We start from the raw sequence: 13,491 nt of genomic DNA on the forward strand, positions 1-13,491 counted from the left end.
AGAGTGGTAGGTCGAAGGGGGGGAGAAGGGGAACAAGACACTGATGACTTCTCTCCCTCCTAGGCTGCCAGCCTAATTCAAGAGAGCCCAGCCCTGAGCAGCCTAGCCTCCATCACTGCCCTACAGCCCTTCTACTACTTGGTGCAACAGACCATCCACTGGCTTTTCATGGGTTACTCCATGACTGCCTTCTGCCTCTTCACATGGGACAAATGGCTTAAGGTAAGTGAAGAGCTGCTTGCAGGGCTGCCAGGGAGGCACCAGAACCACAGTAGCAAAGGACAGCCCATACCTCACGTTCCACATTGGTGGCCTGTCTTTCCACAGGTCTATCAATCCATCTACTTTCTTGGACACATCTTCTTCTTGAGCCTACTAGTCACATTGCCTTATATTCACAAAGCAATGGTGCCAAGGAAAGAGAAGTTAAAAAAGAAGGAATAATCTACTTCCAGGGTAAGTAAATGGTCTACATGCTACAGGACCATAGACTATGGGGAAAGAGGCATAGAAAATTGGGGGTACATTTCAGTATAGCTTATACACTGGGGCACTGGCTAACTTGCCAGGAAGAAGCTGCCAGGGCCACAGACGGGACTAGGTGCCACTCTGGTCAGCCTTCCAACCACATGCCTTGCCTTACAGGTGGCCTCAAGCAGGACTGGTGCAGAAACTACTTGTCCCCCTTTCCACAGCACTCCGCACCCAGAGCAGAGGACAGAGACGCCAGGAGCTGGAAGCTGCAGTGCTCCCAGCTGGGCCTCTGCTGCCACCGTCTTCACTGGGCCAAAGGGGAAGCTCTTGTGGGAGGAGCAAAGGGGCTGTGCCCCCTTGGGACTCCCCCATGCACGTTGCCTTATCTCTTCCCTCTAGCCAGGAATCTGTTGTGTTCTTCTTCTGCCAATCTATTACGATTGTATATGTGCCGATCCCGCCACCCCCCCCATGGGGGGGAAGGACGGGTACAAGGCCCTGCCTGCTCCACTTTTTCTATCTTGAAACTATACCATATAAAATCACTTCTGTTTGTTTGGTTTTTCACTGCTGGCATCCCTGACTATTTTTCTTGTATGGTTCTCTGTAAGCTGAGGTCATCAGGGTCCCTCCTTTAGAGCACAAGAATCTAGGAAATCCGGAACCAAAGGCTATCTTCAAAGGACTAGAACCACAAACTCAGCCTCATACCTGACCCTGATCCTAGAAACAGTTTATACCACCATGTACTGCTACGTGTATTGTTTGCAAAAAACAATATAGGACAAATGAAAAATAAATATACAGTGTTTGGTTTCCCTAGACTCCAAAGTCTTGGTAGAGGAAGAGCATCTTCCGGCAGCCAGAGTCCTCGGGCATAATGCCAAGAGTCCTTTGTTTCAGAACCAGGCTCTGCTGTTGTCAGATGACCCCCCATACTTCTTCAAAGGCTGTGGTAAGTTTGGCGCACGTTAGGGCAGCAGAGAGGGGGTAGTTACTCATGGACACCATCTTCTCTGTGTACTCGACATCAACCTAAAGAGAAACGGTCTGGTCAGGGCAGTAAAGCATGGCTGAGTAATGTTTCAGTGGTGGTGCAGCTTAAACTCAAATTTCCACTGACTGAAAAGCGTAGCTCTGTCTATCACAGGATGCATGCTGGGGCAGGAATGCCACTACCACTTGTTTCTTTCATACCCTATATTTCCCAGTTTATTAAATTTACAAGGATTATCACAATGCTAACTGCTCATGGAATTCTGCACTGAGCTTCGGCTCTCTGAAGAATCTAAGGGTGGAGCCCGGACTGTACCTTGCCGTGGGCAAAAGCCCCCACCACAAAAACAATAGGGTCGCTGCTGGGCACCAACTCTCGCACATCACTGACGAGTGGGATGGAAAAGGAAGTTCCAATTTTCATACAACCAACTGGGAAGTGGTCAGACACTGGATTCTTAATTACCTAAAGAAACAAAGAAAAATCAGTCCCAGAAAGAGACCCAGAACCCTACAAGTATAGGCTTCAACACCTCACCTTCAAAAGCTTCTGGGGGCCATCAGCTGCTCGAACACTGAGTTTGTGTAAAAGCTGAACTAGGAAGAGGGAAAAAATAAAAAGAGTTCAGAGGTGGGCAGAGACTACACTCTTCTACCCAGTGAGCTAACCAGAAAACCCAGAAGTAAAAATGGGTTCTGTGTCCTTTACCTCCAGACTATACTCTTTAAAATGCTGGAAGCAAACACTTGTCAAGTGTAATGTCACTAATACTGTGACAGGCTCAGACTCGCTTTATTACTTGACCAGAACAATAGAGCTTAATTCCCGTGCACATGGAAAAATAATAGAGGGATCAGTCCTGGCGGCCATGTCACTCCCAACCGAAGGATTCAACATTTAATTTTTTTTCTTCTTTGCCAAGTTTATTCAGAACTGATGTTCCAAGCCTTCTTACCCATGAGGCCACAAAAGCGGTCAAAGGTTCTAGGAATTCGAGTCTGGGGGTTCACTTCAATCAACACATTCTTCTTTGTGTGTATATAAACCTGTAGCAAGCCAGCTCGGTTCAGGGGACTGTCCATCAGCATGAGCAAGCTCTGAGGAAGGGAGAAGGCAAGGCATAGTGAAGCCTTAAGAGAAGCAGTGTTTGGCTGACTTCTGTAGAGTCAACAGCTCTGTTCCTGAAGTACCTGGTGGGCTATGTCTGGTCTGACTTCCCCAGGGTCCCGTCCATTCTTCAACAACATAGACTTGTGCTTGTCACAGTTGAGGAGCTCGTATGTCTTCCCTACCTGGAGAACAGAGAAGATGATCAGAGCAGTGTTCTATTATCTAGCCCAGTAGTTCTCAAAGTGTAGTCCCTGAACAAACACCATCATCAGGAAATCTGTTCCACAGACATTCTTAAGCCCACTCTAGACCTAACTTGGAAATACTGGAAGTGGGGGGTCAAAGGCTTTTCAGGGATTGCTATATGACATTTACACACAAAGTAACTCATCTCACAGGGGAAAGGGAGGAATTGGGTAACCTGTAACTGATACATAATTTCATTTTTAAGACCTGTGGTGATCAGGCACAATCACAAAGGTTTTAAAATCAGTAGTTTGTGAACAAGGGTTAATACGTGAGCAATATGTATGTACTGAGAAAAAAATACATACATGCTATCCTCAGTCTGTTTAAGACAAACAGGCACCAAAAAATAAGAAAATTCTAATGATAAAGTCAGGTGTGGTGGTGCAACCTGTGGGAGGCTGCAGCAGGACGATGAGTCAGTGCCAACTGAAACTCTGGCAAGACCTGTCTCAAACAAGACCCGTGGCCAGGCATTGTGGTTCATGCCTATAATCTCAACACTCTGAAGGCTGACAGAGGATCAGTATGAGTTTGAGGCCAGCCAGCCTGGGCTATGGAATAAGTTCCAGGTTATCACGGGCAAGAGTGACAGCTTGCCTCAAATAGATTTAATTTTTAAAAAAAAAAAAAACACTGGTATAAGTAAAGCACCAAGAAAAATGGTGGAGTTGTGCCTGCCATTTGCTGGTCCTGGGTTCAATCCCTAGCACTTCAAAATAAAGCAGAAACGTGAAGAAAGCCAGGCATGGTAGCACACAGCTTTAGTCCCAGCACTCAAGAGGCAGACAGATCTGAGATCAAGGCCAGCCTGGTCTACACAGAGAATTCCAGGCCAGCTGGGCTACAGGAAGACCCTGTCTTTAAAAAAAAAAAAAAAAAGCTGGGTGTGGTAGTGCACACCTTTAATCCCAGCACTTGGAGGGAGAGGCAGGCAGATCACTGTGAGTTTGAGGCTAGCCAGCCTGGTCTACATAGTGAGTTCCAGGCCAGCTGAGGCTATAGGAAAACCCTGTCTCAAAGAAACCAAAAAAAAAATTTGGAATAAAATGGAGGCAACTGAAGGACGGGGTTGATAATCTGAAATTGCCTTGTCACCTGGAGAATTCTCACAGATCAAGCAAAAAGCCAACTGTTCTAGTATAAGAAGAGCATGATGTCTGAGAAAGATTCAGACAACTCTATGTATACCATATAAGGACTAGATTCTCATCTCTTTTGCCATCTGCAATCTCAAGTCACAAGGGACATTAGAATTGTCCATTTAAAAGTCTACAAACTGGAGCTGGAGAGAGCTCAGCAGTTATGAACACTGACTGCTCTTTCTTGCAGAGGACCCAGGTTTGATTTCCAGGAACCACATGGCCAGCTAACAACTGTCCATAATTCCAGTTCCAAGGGGATCTTACACCCTCTTCTGGCCTCCTTGGGCAGTGCACAATACAAGTGCACTTAACAGTGCAATATACACAAAATTATTTTTAAAAAAACAAAATTTAAAAAGTCTACAAATCTGGGATAATGACACACTTTTAATCCCAACACTCCAGAGGCAGGTGGCTCTCTATATGGAAGCCAGGCTGGTCTACATAGTGAGTTCCAGGCCAACTGAGGCTACAGAGAAACCTCCCTGAGTCCAGAATAAATAAATAAATAAATAAATAAATAAATAAATAAATAAATAAATAAAAAAAAACACTTGGGAGGCAGAGGCAGGTGGATCTCTGTGAGTTCGAGGCCAGCCTGATCTACATAGTGAGTTCCAGGACAGTTGGGGCTACAGGGAGACCCTGTTTCAAAAAAACCAAAAAAAAAAAAAAAGTGCTGAGCTATAACTCAGTGGGAGAATACTAGCTTCGTATGTTCAAGGGTCTGGGTTTAAGCCCCAGTAAAAAAGAAAACAGGTATCAATACAGTCCAATGAAAATTTCAACCAGCTATGAATTTCTCTATCGCCTTTTAAATGACACTGGTGGCAGCTTGGGCTGAAATTCTAGAGTATGCTCTAGAAATTTTAATTGGCCATAATCTTCAACTTCTTTTTTTATATTCTGTTAACGCTTATTTTATGTGTATGAGTGTTTAGCCTGCAAGAAAGTGCACCACATGCATACAGTGTCCTTGGAGGCCAGAAGAGGGTGTCAGAGCCCCTGAAACGAGTTCCAGATGGTGGTCACCACAACTGAAGCTGGATCCCCTGTAAGGGCAGCAAGAGCCTTCTAATCACTGAACTATCTCTCCAGTCCCCCTTTCAACTTAATGTTAAGTTGAAACTTAACTTCAATATTAAGTAACCTGTAAAATTAATCTGAGTACCAAACATTATTCTAACACTTTATACATAGTAACTTCTTTAATCCTTCCAACCATTGCAATAAGTGAACTTACTGCCTATGATCACAAAACTAGTATGTGGAAGGACTTGAACCCAGACAGTTAGAGTCTACATTCTCAAACCGTACTGACACAGGCAAGATTTACACACTTGCAAATTAGTTATGGGATTGCTAGCCTGAAGTCAAACTTAACACTCAAGAGTTAATAGGCAACCAGGTTTGGAGGCACATGTGTTTAATTACCAGCGCTCCCAGCAAGAGACGAGGATCTCTGAGTTCCAGACCAGCGTGGTCTACATAGTGAGACCCCTTTCTCAGGGAGGGGGAAAAAAAAAAAGGAAATCCAGTTCTGACTTAAAACTTTCGAACCTGATACTCATTTGAATAATTTTATCTGAAAGGTAAGACACAAGAAAGAAGGAATGAAAACACTGCACAAGGTTTTAATGCAGGGTAGCTCATCTTTAGCAATAAAGGCTGGGCAACTACCCAGAGAATAAGGTAACTACCTTTCTCATTTGTCTTGGGATATGAGAGGCCCCTATAGACACACTTTCCCACTTACTTTACATGATGTTTCTGTCACAGAATACTGATACATCAAATGAAAGGAGACGAGAGTCACAGAAGAGGAAACGGAAACATTGCCAACCCAGGATGTCAAAGCAAGACACGGGCAACTAGGTCATCCTTCAAAAGCAAGATTCACTGCTCAGCTTTCTCCATTCCGTGCCCATTACCCCAGCAGGACAGCATCCCATGCATTTACTAATTCCACACTTTCTGTTCCAAACTACCTTGACCGTCTCCAGACTAGCCCCTTCCAGCACCACAATGAGCCTCCGGCCTCCGCTCTTGCTTCCTGCCCCAAGCCGGGGCCTCTTTGGGGCCGCAGTCTCCCAGTCCTGTTCCCGCCGCTCACGAGGTTGGAATCCACCACTGGGCGCAGCCATCTTGTAAGCAGACCGGAAACCGCGCTGACGTCCTGAAGTCAGAACCTCGCGCTCGTCCTCATGGCAAACTTCCTGCTACCATTTTGAAAGAGGGAGATTGGAAATGGCGATGGCTTGCCGTCCTGAGCTACCGTAGCCTCCCTGGGAGAGCACAGCTCTAGAAAGGGGTGGGACTTCCGGAGACGCCATTCCTGTGCGCGAAGTTCAGATGCGCCTAGCGAATGGGGGAGGGTTGAGAAAGAAGCACACTTCCGGTGCCCTTTCTCCCGCGAGCCCTCCGGCCCAGCCAACCCTCGTGTGCAGGGCGAGGTCTCCAACCTGGAGTGGGGTAGAAGCGGCGGGCACCCCCTCCTGACCTCCGGTGCCGCCGCCTTCGGTAGGATCAGACATGGCCCAGAACCTGAAGGACTTGGCAGGACGCCTGCCCGCTGGGCCTCGGGGCATGGGCACGGCGCTGAAGCTCCTGTTGGGAGCAGGTGCCGTGGCCTATGGCGTCCGCGAATCCGTGTTCACGGGTGAGCAACCTCCTCCGCTGGCCAAACTCCGCGGTCCCCAGAGCCACTGTCCTGCCTCGCCCGCTGTCCGCGCTGGCCTACCCCCGCATCCCCTGTCTCATCTGAGGCTAGCAGCACCCTGAGCAGCAATTTGGCCTGATCCCCAACCCTCTCCCCACAGTGGAAGGCGGTCACAGAGCCATCTTTTTTAATCGGATCGGTGGCGTGCAGCAGGACACCATCCTGGCCGAGGGCCTTCACTTCAGGTAATGGCGGGCAGAGCAAACTGGCCCTGAGCCTTCACCCTTGACCGTCCCATGGCTGTAGCTAGACTTAAATCAGGATTCGGTGCTGCTCCAAAACTCTTGCAGTGCGTAAATTCTCCATAGGGAACAGAGGATCTCCTTGTCTGTGGTCGTGGGGAGGAGCAGGCCCTAAAACGTGATGAGGGGAAACCTTCAAAGCCAATGAAACCAGTTTTCCATTTCCTCTCTGACCTCTCCTTTTCAGGATCCCCTGGTTCCAGTACCCCATCATCTATGACATTCGGGCCAGACCCCGAAAAATCTCCTCACCCACAGGCTCCAAAGGTAAGTAAAGGCAATTGAAAACTGCATGGAAGATGGGAACCTAAAGTAAACAAATGAGCCTGGCAAGGTCCGGAAGGTGGTAGTGTGAGTCTCCTAGGCCTTGCTTTCTACATCTTCAAGAGCCTCCTGGGTTAAAGCAGTGTATTCCAGAACCCCGTATGCTTGCACGTTTTTATTAACCGTCTCTACTGCCTGGTGTAAACTGAAGGAGACATTGGACTTCCTTTTTAGTCTCAATTGCTGCCTAGATCAAAGCCTTGTTTTAAAGCATTTTTCTTTTGTTTGACTTGTTGATTACATCCACAGTACACCTTGCCCTGGAGAAATTGTCCCCACTCGTCACTAGTTCTTTCCTTGTAGACCATACTTAGAAGCCCTGCCTTTGAGATTCCTCAGGCTTCTGCCTCATTCACATGTACACAGAGGCAAGTAGTTCGCAGTAATGTGCTTCTTTGTGCTATTTTAATGTGTGTTGTTTATTCATTAAGCCGTAGACCTTGGGAATAAAAAGTCACAAGACCTGGTTCTCAAGTTCTTACAGACTAGTGGGGAGACAGGTGGTTGTGGTGCTTCGGGGTAGAGCGTACCTTAGAGGTTACACTAAGTCCGGTGGCAAAAATAGGGGTCAGCTGTACTGATAGAGGGTGTGCAGGGCAAGAGGACTTCACAGTGGGCAAGGATTCGTTTCACCTGTGCAGTTACATCTTCCTTGTCAACATGATTGTGTCTTCTTCCCAGAGGAGTGCTAGGCTGTACAGCATTGATAATCATAGAGGAGACAATGTTTGGGGAGGGAGACTTGACCTTAACCAGCCACTCCTGGACCTCTCCCTCAGACCTGCAGATGGTGAACATCTCCCTGCGTGTGCTGTCTCGACCCAATGCCCAGGAGCTCCCTAGCATGTACCAGCGTCTAGGGCTAGACTACGAGGAACGAGTGCTGCCATCCATTGTCAACGAGGTGCTCAAGAGTGTTGTAGCCAAGTTCAATGCCTCGCAGCTGATTACCCAGCGAGCCCAGGTCTGAGTTTCTGCGTAGTAACAGCATTTCTCTCCTCAGTCCAGGGTCCTAAGGGCTACGAAAGACATTAGAAAAGAATTGTCAGGGGTTGGGAGTATATCAATTTGGCGAATACTTGCCTAGCATGCACAAAGCCCCGGGTTCGATCCCAAGCACTGCATAAACCAGGTGTGGCATGTGCCTATAATCCCAGCACTCAGGAGGTAAGGGCGAGAGGATCAGAAGTTCAGGGTTATCCTTGACTAAATAGCCCCTGCTTACAAGAAAAGGAACTTAACTCTTGTTCCATTTACATGGAAAGGCTGTAATGATGGCCACTGGGGGAAATAAGCAACTCTAGAAAGTGATAGCAGTGTTAGGAGGAAGCCATGACAGACTAAACTTACCTACATCTCTTCCTCAAAGCCGTTCCTTCCTTGCTTGTCAGGAAGCTAAGGAGATGTATATTGCATTGAAGAGAACAGAAGATTAGGGGTCAGTGTGGAATGGGGCAGTCGTGCTACCTTTCCAGTGCTGTCTATCATGTGAAAAGACTGAACCAAGTCATTTGTAGTGAATATTTGTAGAGCAAGGAGTTGGTGAGTTTCCTGCTGTACCAGTGAAATCTGGTTGTCAGATGGTCACAGCAGTATCACCTTCCTTCCAGTTCTGATTCCCTCAAACCACCCTTCCCTTCCCCTCCCCACCCTTGCCCTCAGGTGTCCCTGTTGATCCGAAGGGAGCTTACAGAGCGAGCCAAGGACTTCAGCCTTATCCTGGATGATGTAGCTATCACAGAGCTAAGCTTCAGCCGGGAGTACACAGCTGCTGTAGAAGCCAAACAAGTGGGTAAGTCCCAAGAGGTGGGCTTCTGGAGGCGGGAGTTGCATGTGGGGTTCCTGTCCCTTCACAGCTGTAATCCCACTCGCTTCCCATCACAGCCCAGCAGGAAGCCCAGAGAGCCCAATTCTTGGTGGAAAAAGCTAAGCAGGAACAGCGGCAGAAGATCGTGCAGGCTGAGGGGGAGGCTGAGGCCGCCAAGATGATATCCTTCTGCTAGAGAGTGCTGGATCCAGCCCCTGTGGCACCCTGTTTTCCATCCTTCCTCATGGGCTGGCTGATGAAACTAAGGCGAATGCGACTCTGCCTGCTGACCCTTGGCTTCTGGGGGAGGGGGTAGGTGGGATCTGAAATCTTGGTGGGGGTGCCTAAGGACTGGCTTCCTGCTGTAAGGCCAGATCAATAGCACTGCTGGCCTTGCCTTCATGTCTGCTGTCACCACAGTTCCTGACAGCACCCTATAGGGAGGCCCACAGGGGGTGGCCAAAGTGTGGTTAGGCATGAGCTATGTGAGCACAACCTTGCATCTGACAGCCCAGAGGGCTCTGGTGGGGGATTGTTGTGACAGGTGGGGCCTGGCCTGTGTGGACCCTTAACTCTGCCCTGCTTACCTTGGAGAAGCCCTCAGCAAGAATCCCGGCTACATCAAGCTCCGAAAGATCCGGGCTGCCCAAAACATCTCCAAGACAGTGAGTAGGAAGACCCACTCTTCTCAGGGCTGCCCATTTAGGATGAAAGTATTCAGTTGCATAGTCAAAGTGGAATGAGTCTGGTTTATTTGGGTGTCTACTTAAACTACCTCCTTAAGGGAGCCTTTCCCCCTGGAGTGACTCCTCCAGTGCATCACCCCACCCCCGCTTTGTGTTTGTGTGACTGTTAGGGTTGATGAGAGCAACGCTGCTCAGCTCTGGATCCTTGTACCAGATCAGGAACCTGTCTTGTTCATTGCTGTCTTTCACTGGGTGGTTACTGAATCACAGGGTGAGACTTGAGGCCCGTGCTAACACAAGTGTCTCCCTCCCTACCCCTGCAGATTGCCACATCACAGAACCGCATCTATCTCACAGCTGACAACCTTGTGCTGAATCTCCAGGATGAAAGCTTTACCCGGTAAGAAGTGGTGCTGTGTAGAGAACAGGGCACCTACATCTCCTCCCATGTACTTGTTACTCATCGGACCCTTGACCGCTTCTGAACCAAAGTCAGAAAAGTGGGTGGGTGGCTGACAGTTCCTACATTGCCCCAGGATTGGCTTTATGAGATAAAATAGTATCTTATTTTTAATGTAAAGAGACTTTCATTATAAATATTTAAGCAAAAAATGTTTAGTGTTCTCGCTTGAGAACCCACACACTGCAGGTCCAGTGCATGGAAGCATGTTGGAGCAGCAGAAATAAGGGCCAAGATAAGTCTCTTAGCCTCCACCCCATTCGTCATCTTTACATGGGAGCAGAGGAGGGTCTAGAGCCTCTAGGGCCTAAAGCTGTCAAGTCACATGTGTTTCTCTTTGTTTCCGGTTCATTTCATGATGTCCTGGCTACAGAGGAAGGTAAGTGTGGCTCTGCCCTTGCTCACTTGAACCCACCTCCTGCCCCACCTCTTCCCTTTCTCACCTCCCTCCTAAAAGACCTTTGGGGAGGAAGAAATGGCCTTGGGTGTTCTGCACCTCACCGTTATATCCCAAATAACATCCATTGGATCCATCCCTTTGTTCTTTAGTGACAGCCTCATCAAGGGTAAGAAATGAATGTGATCATCAGAAACTCCACCCCCAGAGAAGTGGATGGGTTTTGTCTCCAGTTTTTGAGGATCCAGCAGGATGGGGGAATCTCTGGCACACCCCTCCCGACCCCAGTATCATGTGATGGTCCCTCAGCACTTGCCCTCTTGGATTAAGGAAGACCGAAGACCAACCCTTTTGGAGAGAATGGCTTGGGGGTTGGGTCCATGTGTGATTTCTCAGTAATTTCCTACAATGCTGTTCCCTCCCTCAGAGTGGGAGGAAAGAACCACCATCCCAGGAATTCTCAATAAATTTTTATTACTAAAACCGAAGCAGAGGCCTTACACCTGAATGGGTTAGGTGGGAAGCACACAGGTATTTGGTCACGCATGCGCTCTATGTCTCGGCCAGCAGAGGGCGCAAAAGTCTTGCCTGGACACACCTGGGGTCCCAAAAAAAAAAAAAAAAAAAAAGCTGGGAGCAGCAGGCCTGAGAGCCAAAAGCCCCACTGGGCACCCTTTACCCCACCCTCCTCTTCTACAAGTGAACCTGCTTATTTACTAGCATCTCCTTTTTTAAGGCTGGAGGAGCTGTGGCTTTGCTGAGCCAGACTAAAAATCTGATGACCCCAACGGGAGCCGCTTCCTTGGTAACCAGCTTCCGTAGAGCTGTGGGGAGATCATGTGTGGTACTGAGGGACTTGAGTGTTCCAAAGCCCAGTGGACTATCCGCACTTTGTTTCTCAGTCACCAGGTGTAATGAGCTATTTGCAGGAAAGGTTCTCCCTGTGGAGATGGGCTTCCCACCCCCACAGCCCAACCAGACTGGAACCTATTTTCAGTCCATAGATAAGACACTGAATCTCTACTGGGAAATTTTAAGTCATTGCTTAATACCTGCAGCTCACTACGACCCTTGGCCATCTTATTTCCTTCTGGGGAGATAAGGAATATATGGAACCGGAAGACAAAACACAGGGTACCGGATGCACGGCGGGGGCGGGGGGGGGGCGGTCTTAACAGGACTACAAGATGTAGCAAGTCTTCCACCTCAGCTTCTTGAAGGAAGTAGCTTGATCTCTCCTCAGCCGTAGGGATCCTGAGACTGACAGGCCAAGGGACTGGACCAGGATTTTACCTGTTTCCCATCGGCACTCTTGTTCCCAGGGTGAGAAAACAAGGCACCTAGAGACCAAGTATGTTTCCAAACCTTGCTGCTGTTAGGGAGGCAGCCATTTTGTCTCTTTCCCGTTGTTCCCTTTTTTTCCTAGTGATTCACACAAACGGCCTGTGCAGAAGGTCAGAGATTGTTGGTCCTGAGGCCTCCAGGGCCCCTGAAGGTCACTGCTGAGGGAACTGACCCGGGGGCCATCTTTACCAGACAGTGTTAGGAGCTTCATACTTAGACCATCCAACACTGCACTGGAAGATGGACCCAGAGCCCACCAACATGAAACCAAACTACAGCTGACCAGGTGCTACAGGGAACTCAGCTGCTGGCTGGCTGAGGCTTTGAGCTGGTAGGAGACAATCCCAAGGCCAAGGTCAACTTCAGGTTCTGGATCAGCCAGATGACAAATCACACCAGGTTGGAGGAGGGGCTGGGGCCAGTGTGTTCCTCCAGTGGGCAACCAGCCAAGAGAGAGCCACTTCTGCAGCACCCTCAATTCAGGACAAGGGGCTTTCAGGGTAGTAGAGGAGTGGGGAGCCTGACGCAATGGATGGCGCTGACACAGGGTCAGGGGCCTCCATCATTACCCGGCAGTATTAGAGAATCCCAACCAGCACCCAAACACTGCTGGGTAAGACGAGGGCCCCTACCCAGCCGGTCCACCTCAGGGACTGGCCTGGCCTAACCCAAGCACCCAGTGGAGAAACGCCGATCCCTAGCTCCCATCCCCCAACCTCCACGTCCTTTGGGACACTTCCGGGTGAGCTCTGCAGCCCACCATCAGCCCCACCCTTAGCTGCTCATGACAGAGACCCAAACTCAGCTTCAGCAGCTCCCACCCCACCCCTGCTGTCCGCCTCTGAGCCCTCTCCGAATGCCCCGCCACAGCCCGTCCCTTCCCCCAACTCACACCGATTCACCCGCCCTCATCACCCCCAGCTACAGTTCCTAGTTCAGCCCCAGAACTCCGTGATGTGATGAGTGGCCTTTACCTGTCACCAGGCCCTCCTGTCCCCCAGAGTGGTGCAGAGGGCAGGAAGGAGCGCCTAGGACCTGGGATTCAACAGCCTCGAGCCTTCCTAGCCTCCACTCTTCCTCTTCCTTCTCCACCTGCTGTGCAGCTCAGGCGCCTCACCTGGGCCCCGCCTGCCGCCCTGCGCACAGGTGTGTCCTCCTGCCATAGGCTGCCCCCCTTGCTGCCTTAACCCCTTCTCTCCCAGCATGAGTCCTGGGCACCTCCTCTGAGGTCTGACCACCCCACCAGGCCTTCCACCCTTTCCTGGTGACCTCTCTTCCTCCTGTCTACTAGTCTCTCCCCATTTCCAGAGGAATAAAGGGAGAGGCGCTCTTTAGATGTTCTAGCAGCTCCTTCCCCAGGCTGAATCCTCATCTGAGGCCTCCAACACTGCCCTCAGCCAGAGTCAGAGGCCCATCTGAGGTCAGTGTGTGATCAGCTGGGCAGACATTGGTCTGTGCTCAACCTGGGATGGGAGAGAACTGGGTAGGGAGGAAGCCCCACCACACCTGTGGCTCTCCCAACCTCCACAGCATGCTTCCT

At 49.5% G+C, this 13,491-nt stretch overlaps 3 protein-coding genes and 1 non-coding gene across 6 annotated transcripts in view; 3 read left to right on the plus strand and 1 right to left on the minus strand.

Moving 5' to 3' along the window:
* The window catches only part of Lpcat3 (lysophosphatidylcholine acyltransferase 3), a 50,768-nt gene extending 49,749 nt beyond the window's left edge, over positions 1-1,019 (plus strand). For both annotated transcript variants that reach the window (XM_017796169.2, XM_029559773.1), the window contains exons 11-13: positions 64-222; positions 328-456; positions 646-1,019. In XM_017796169.2, coding sequence (XP_017651658.1) covers positions 64-222; positions 328-444 — 276 coding nt within the window. In that variant the 3' untranslated portion in view covers positions 445-456; positions 646-1,019. The remainder of the gene's footprint in view (positions 1-63; positions 223-327; positions 457-645) is intronic.
* Emg1 (EMG1 N1-specific pseudouridine methyltransferase) lies at positions 893-6,260 on the minus strand. 2 transcript variants are annotated; one of them, XM_008825355.3, is made up of 6 exons: positions 5,961-6,116; positions 2,662-2,763; positions 2,427-2,568; positions 2,009-2,067; positions 1,787-1,936; positions 893-1,509 (listed from the first exon to the last, which is right to left on the minus strand). In XM_008825355.3, exons 1-6 carry the CDS (start codon positions 6,114-6,116, stop codon positions 1,396-1,398), a joined length of 723 nt encoding a protein of 240 aa, XP_008823577.1. In that variant the 3' UTR covers positions 893-1,395. The 2 variants fall into 2 exon arrangements, with proteins under 2 accessions (XP_008823577.1, XP_017651659.1); XM_017796170.2 differs by lacking the exon at positions 1,787-1,936 and having other exon boundaries at positions 5,961-6,260.
* A 36-nt stretch (positions 6,261-6,296) lies between these two features.
* Phb2 (prohibitin 2) lies at positions 6,297-11,095 on the plus strand. The gene is made up of 10 exons (XM_008825359.2): positions 6,297-6,631; positions 6,792-6,876; positions 7,121-7,200; positions 8,037-8,221; positions 8,920-9,049; positions 9,142-9,245; positions 9,652-9,729; positions 10,074-10,150; positions 10,584-10,589; positions 10,760-11,095. The coding sequence occupies exons 1-10, from the start codon at positions 6,505-6,507 to the stop codon at positions 10,785-10,787; spliced, it is 900 nt and encodes a 299-aa protein (XP_008823581.1). The 5' UTR covers positions 6,297-6,504; the 3' UTR covers positions 10,788-11,095.
* On the plus strand, positions 9,314-9,573 carry LOC115068835. The gene has a single exon (XR_003848182.1). It is a non-coding gene; the product is annotated as a small nucleolar RNA U89 (small nucleolar RNA).
* Positions 11,096-13,491: the final 2,396 nt, after the last annotated feature.

This window comes from Nannospalax galili, unplaced genomic scaffold (genome assembly GCF_000622305.1).
Source record: "Nannospalax galili isolate Female #2095 unplaced genomic scaffold, S.galili_v1.0 scaffold589, whole genome shotgun sequence".
Taxonomy (NCBI): Eukaryota; Metazoa; Chordata; class Mammalia; order Rodentia; family Spalacidae; genus Nannospalax; species Nannospalax galili.

Bases quoted from the DNA above. Each gene is read 5' to 3' on its own strand.
- Emg1 (XM_008825355.3), bottom strand. From the start codon at position 6,116: ATGGCTGCGCCCAGTGGTGGATTCCAACCTCGTGAGCGGCGGGAACAG. The intron at 1,937-2,008 runs GTGAGGTGTTGA...TTGTTTCTTTAG, and splicing joins GCCCCCAGAAGCTTTTGAAG to GTAATTAAGAATCCAGTGTC. The intron at 1,510-1,786 runs GTACAGTCCGGG...GTTTCTCTTTAG, and splicing joins GGGCTTTTGCCCACGGCAAG to GTTGATGTCGAGTACACAGA.
- Phb2 (XM_008825359.2), top strand. From the start codon at position 6,505: ATGGCCCAGAACCTGAAGGACTTGGCAGGACGCCTGCCCGCTGGGCCT. The intron at 8,222-8,919 runs GTCTGAGTTTCT...CCTTGCCCTCAG, and splicing joins TGATTACCCAGCGAGCCCAG to GTGTCCCTGTTGATCCGAAG. The intron at 9,050-9,141 runs GTAAGTCCCAAG...TTCCCATCACAG, and splicing joins TGTAGAAGCCAAACAAGTGG to CCCAGCAGGAAGCCCAGAGA.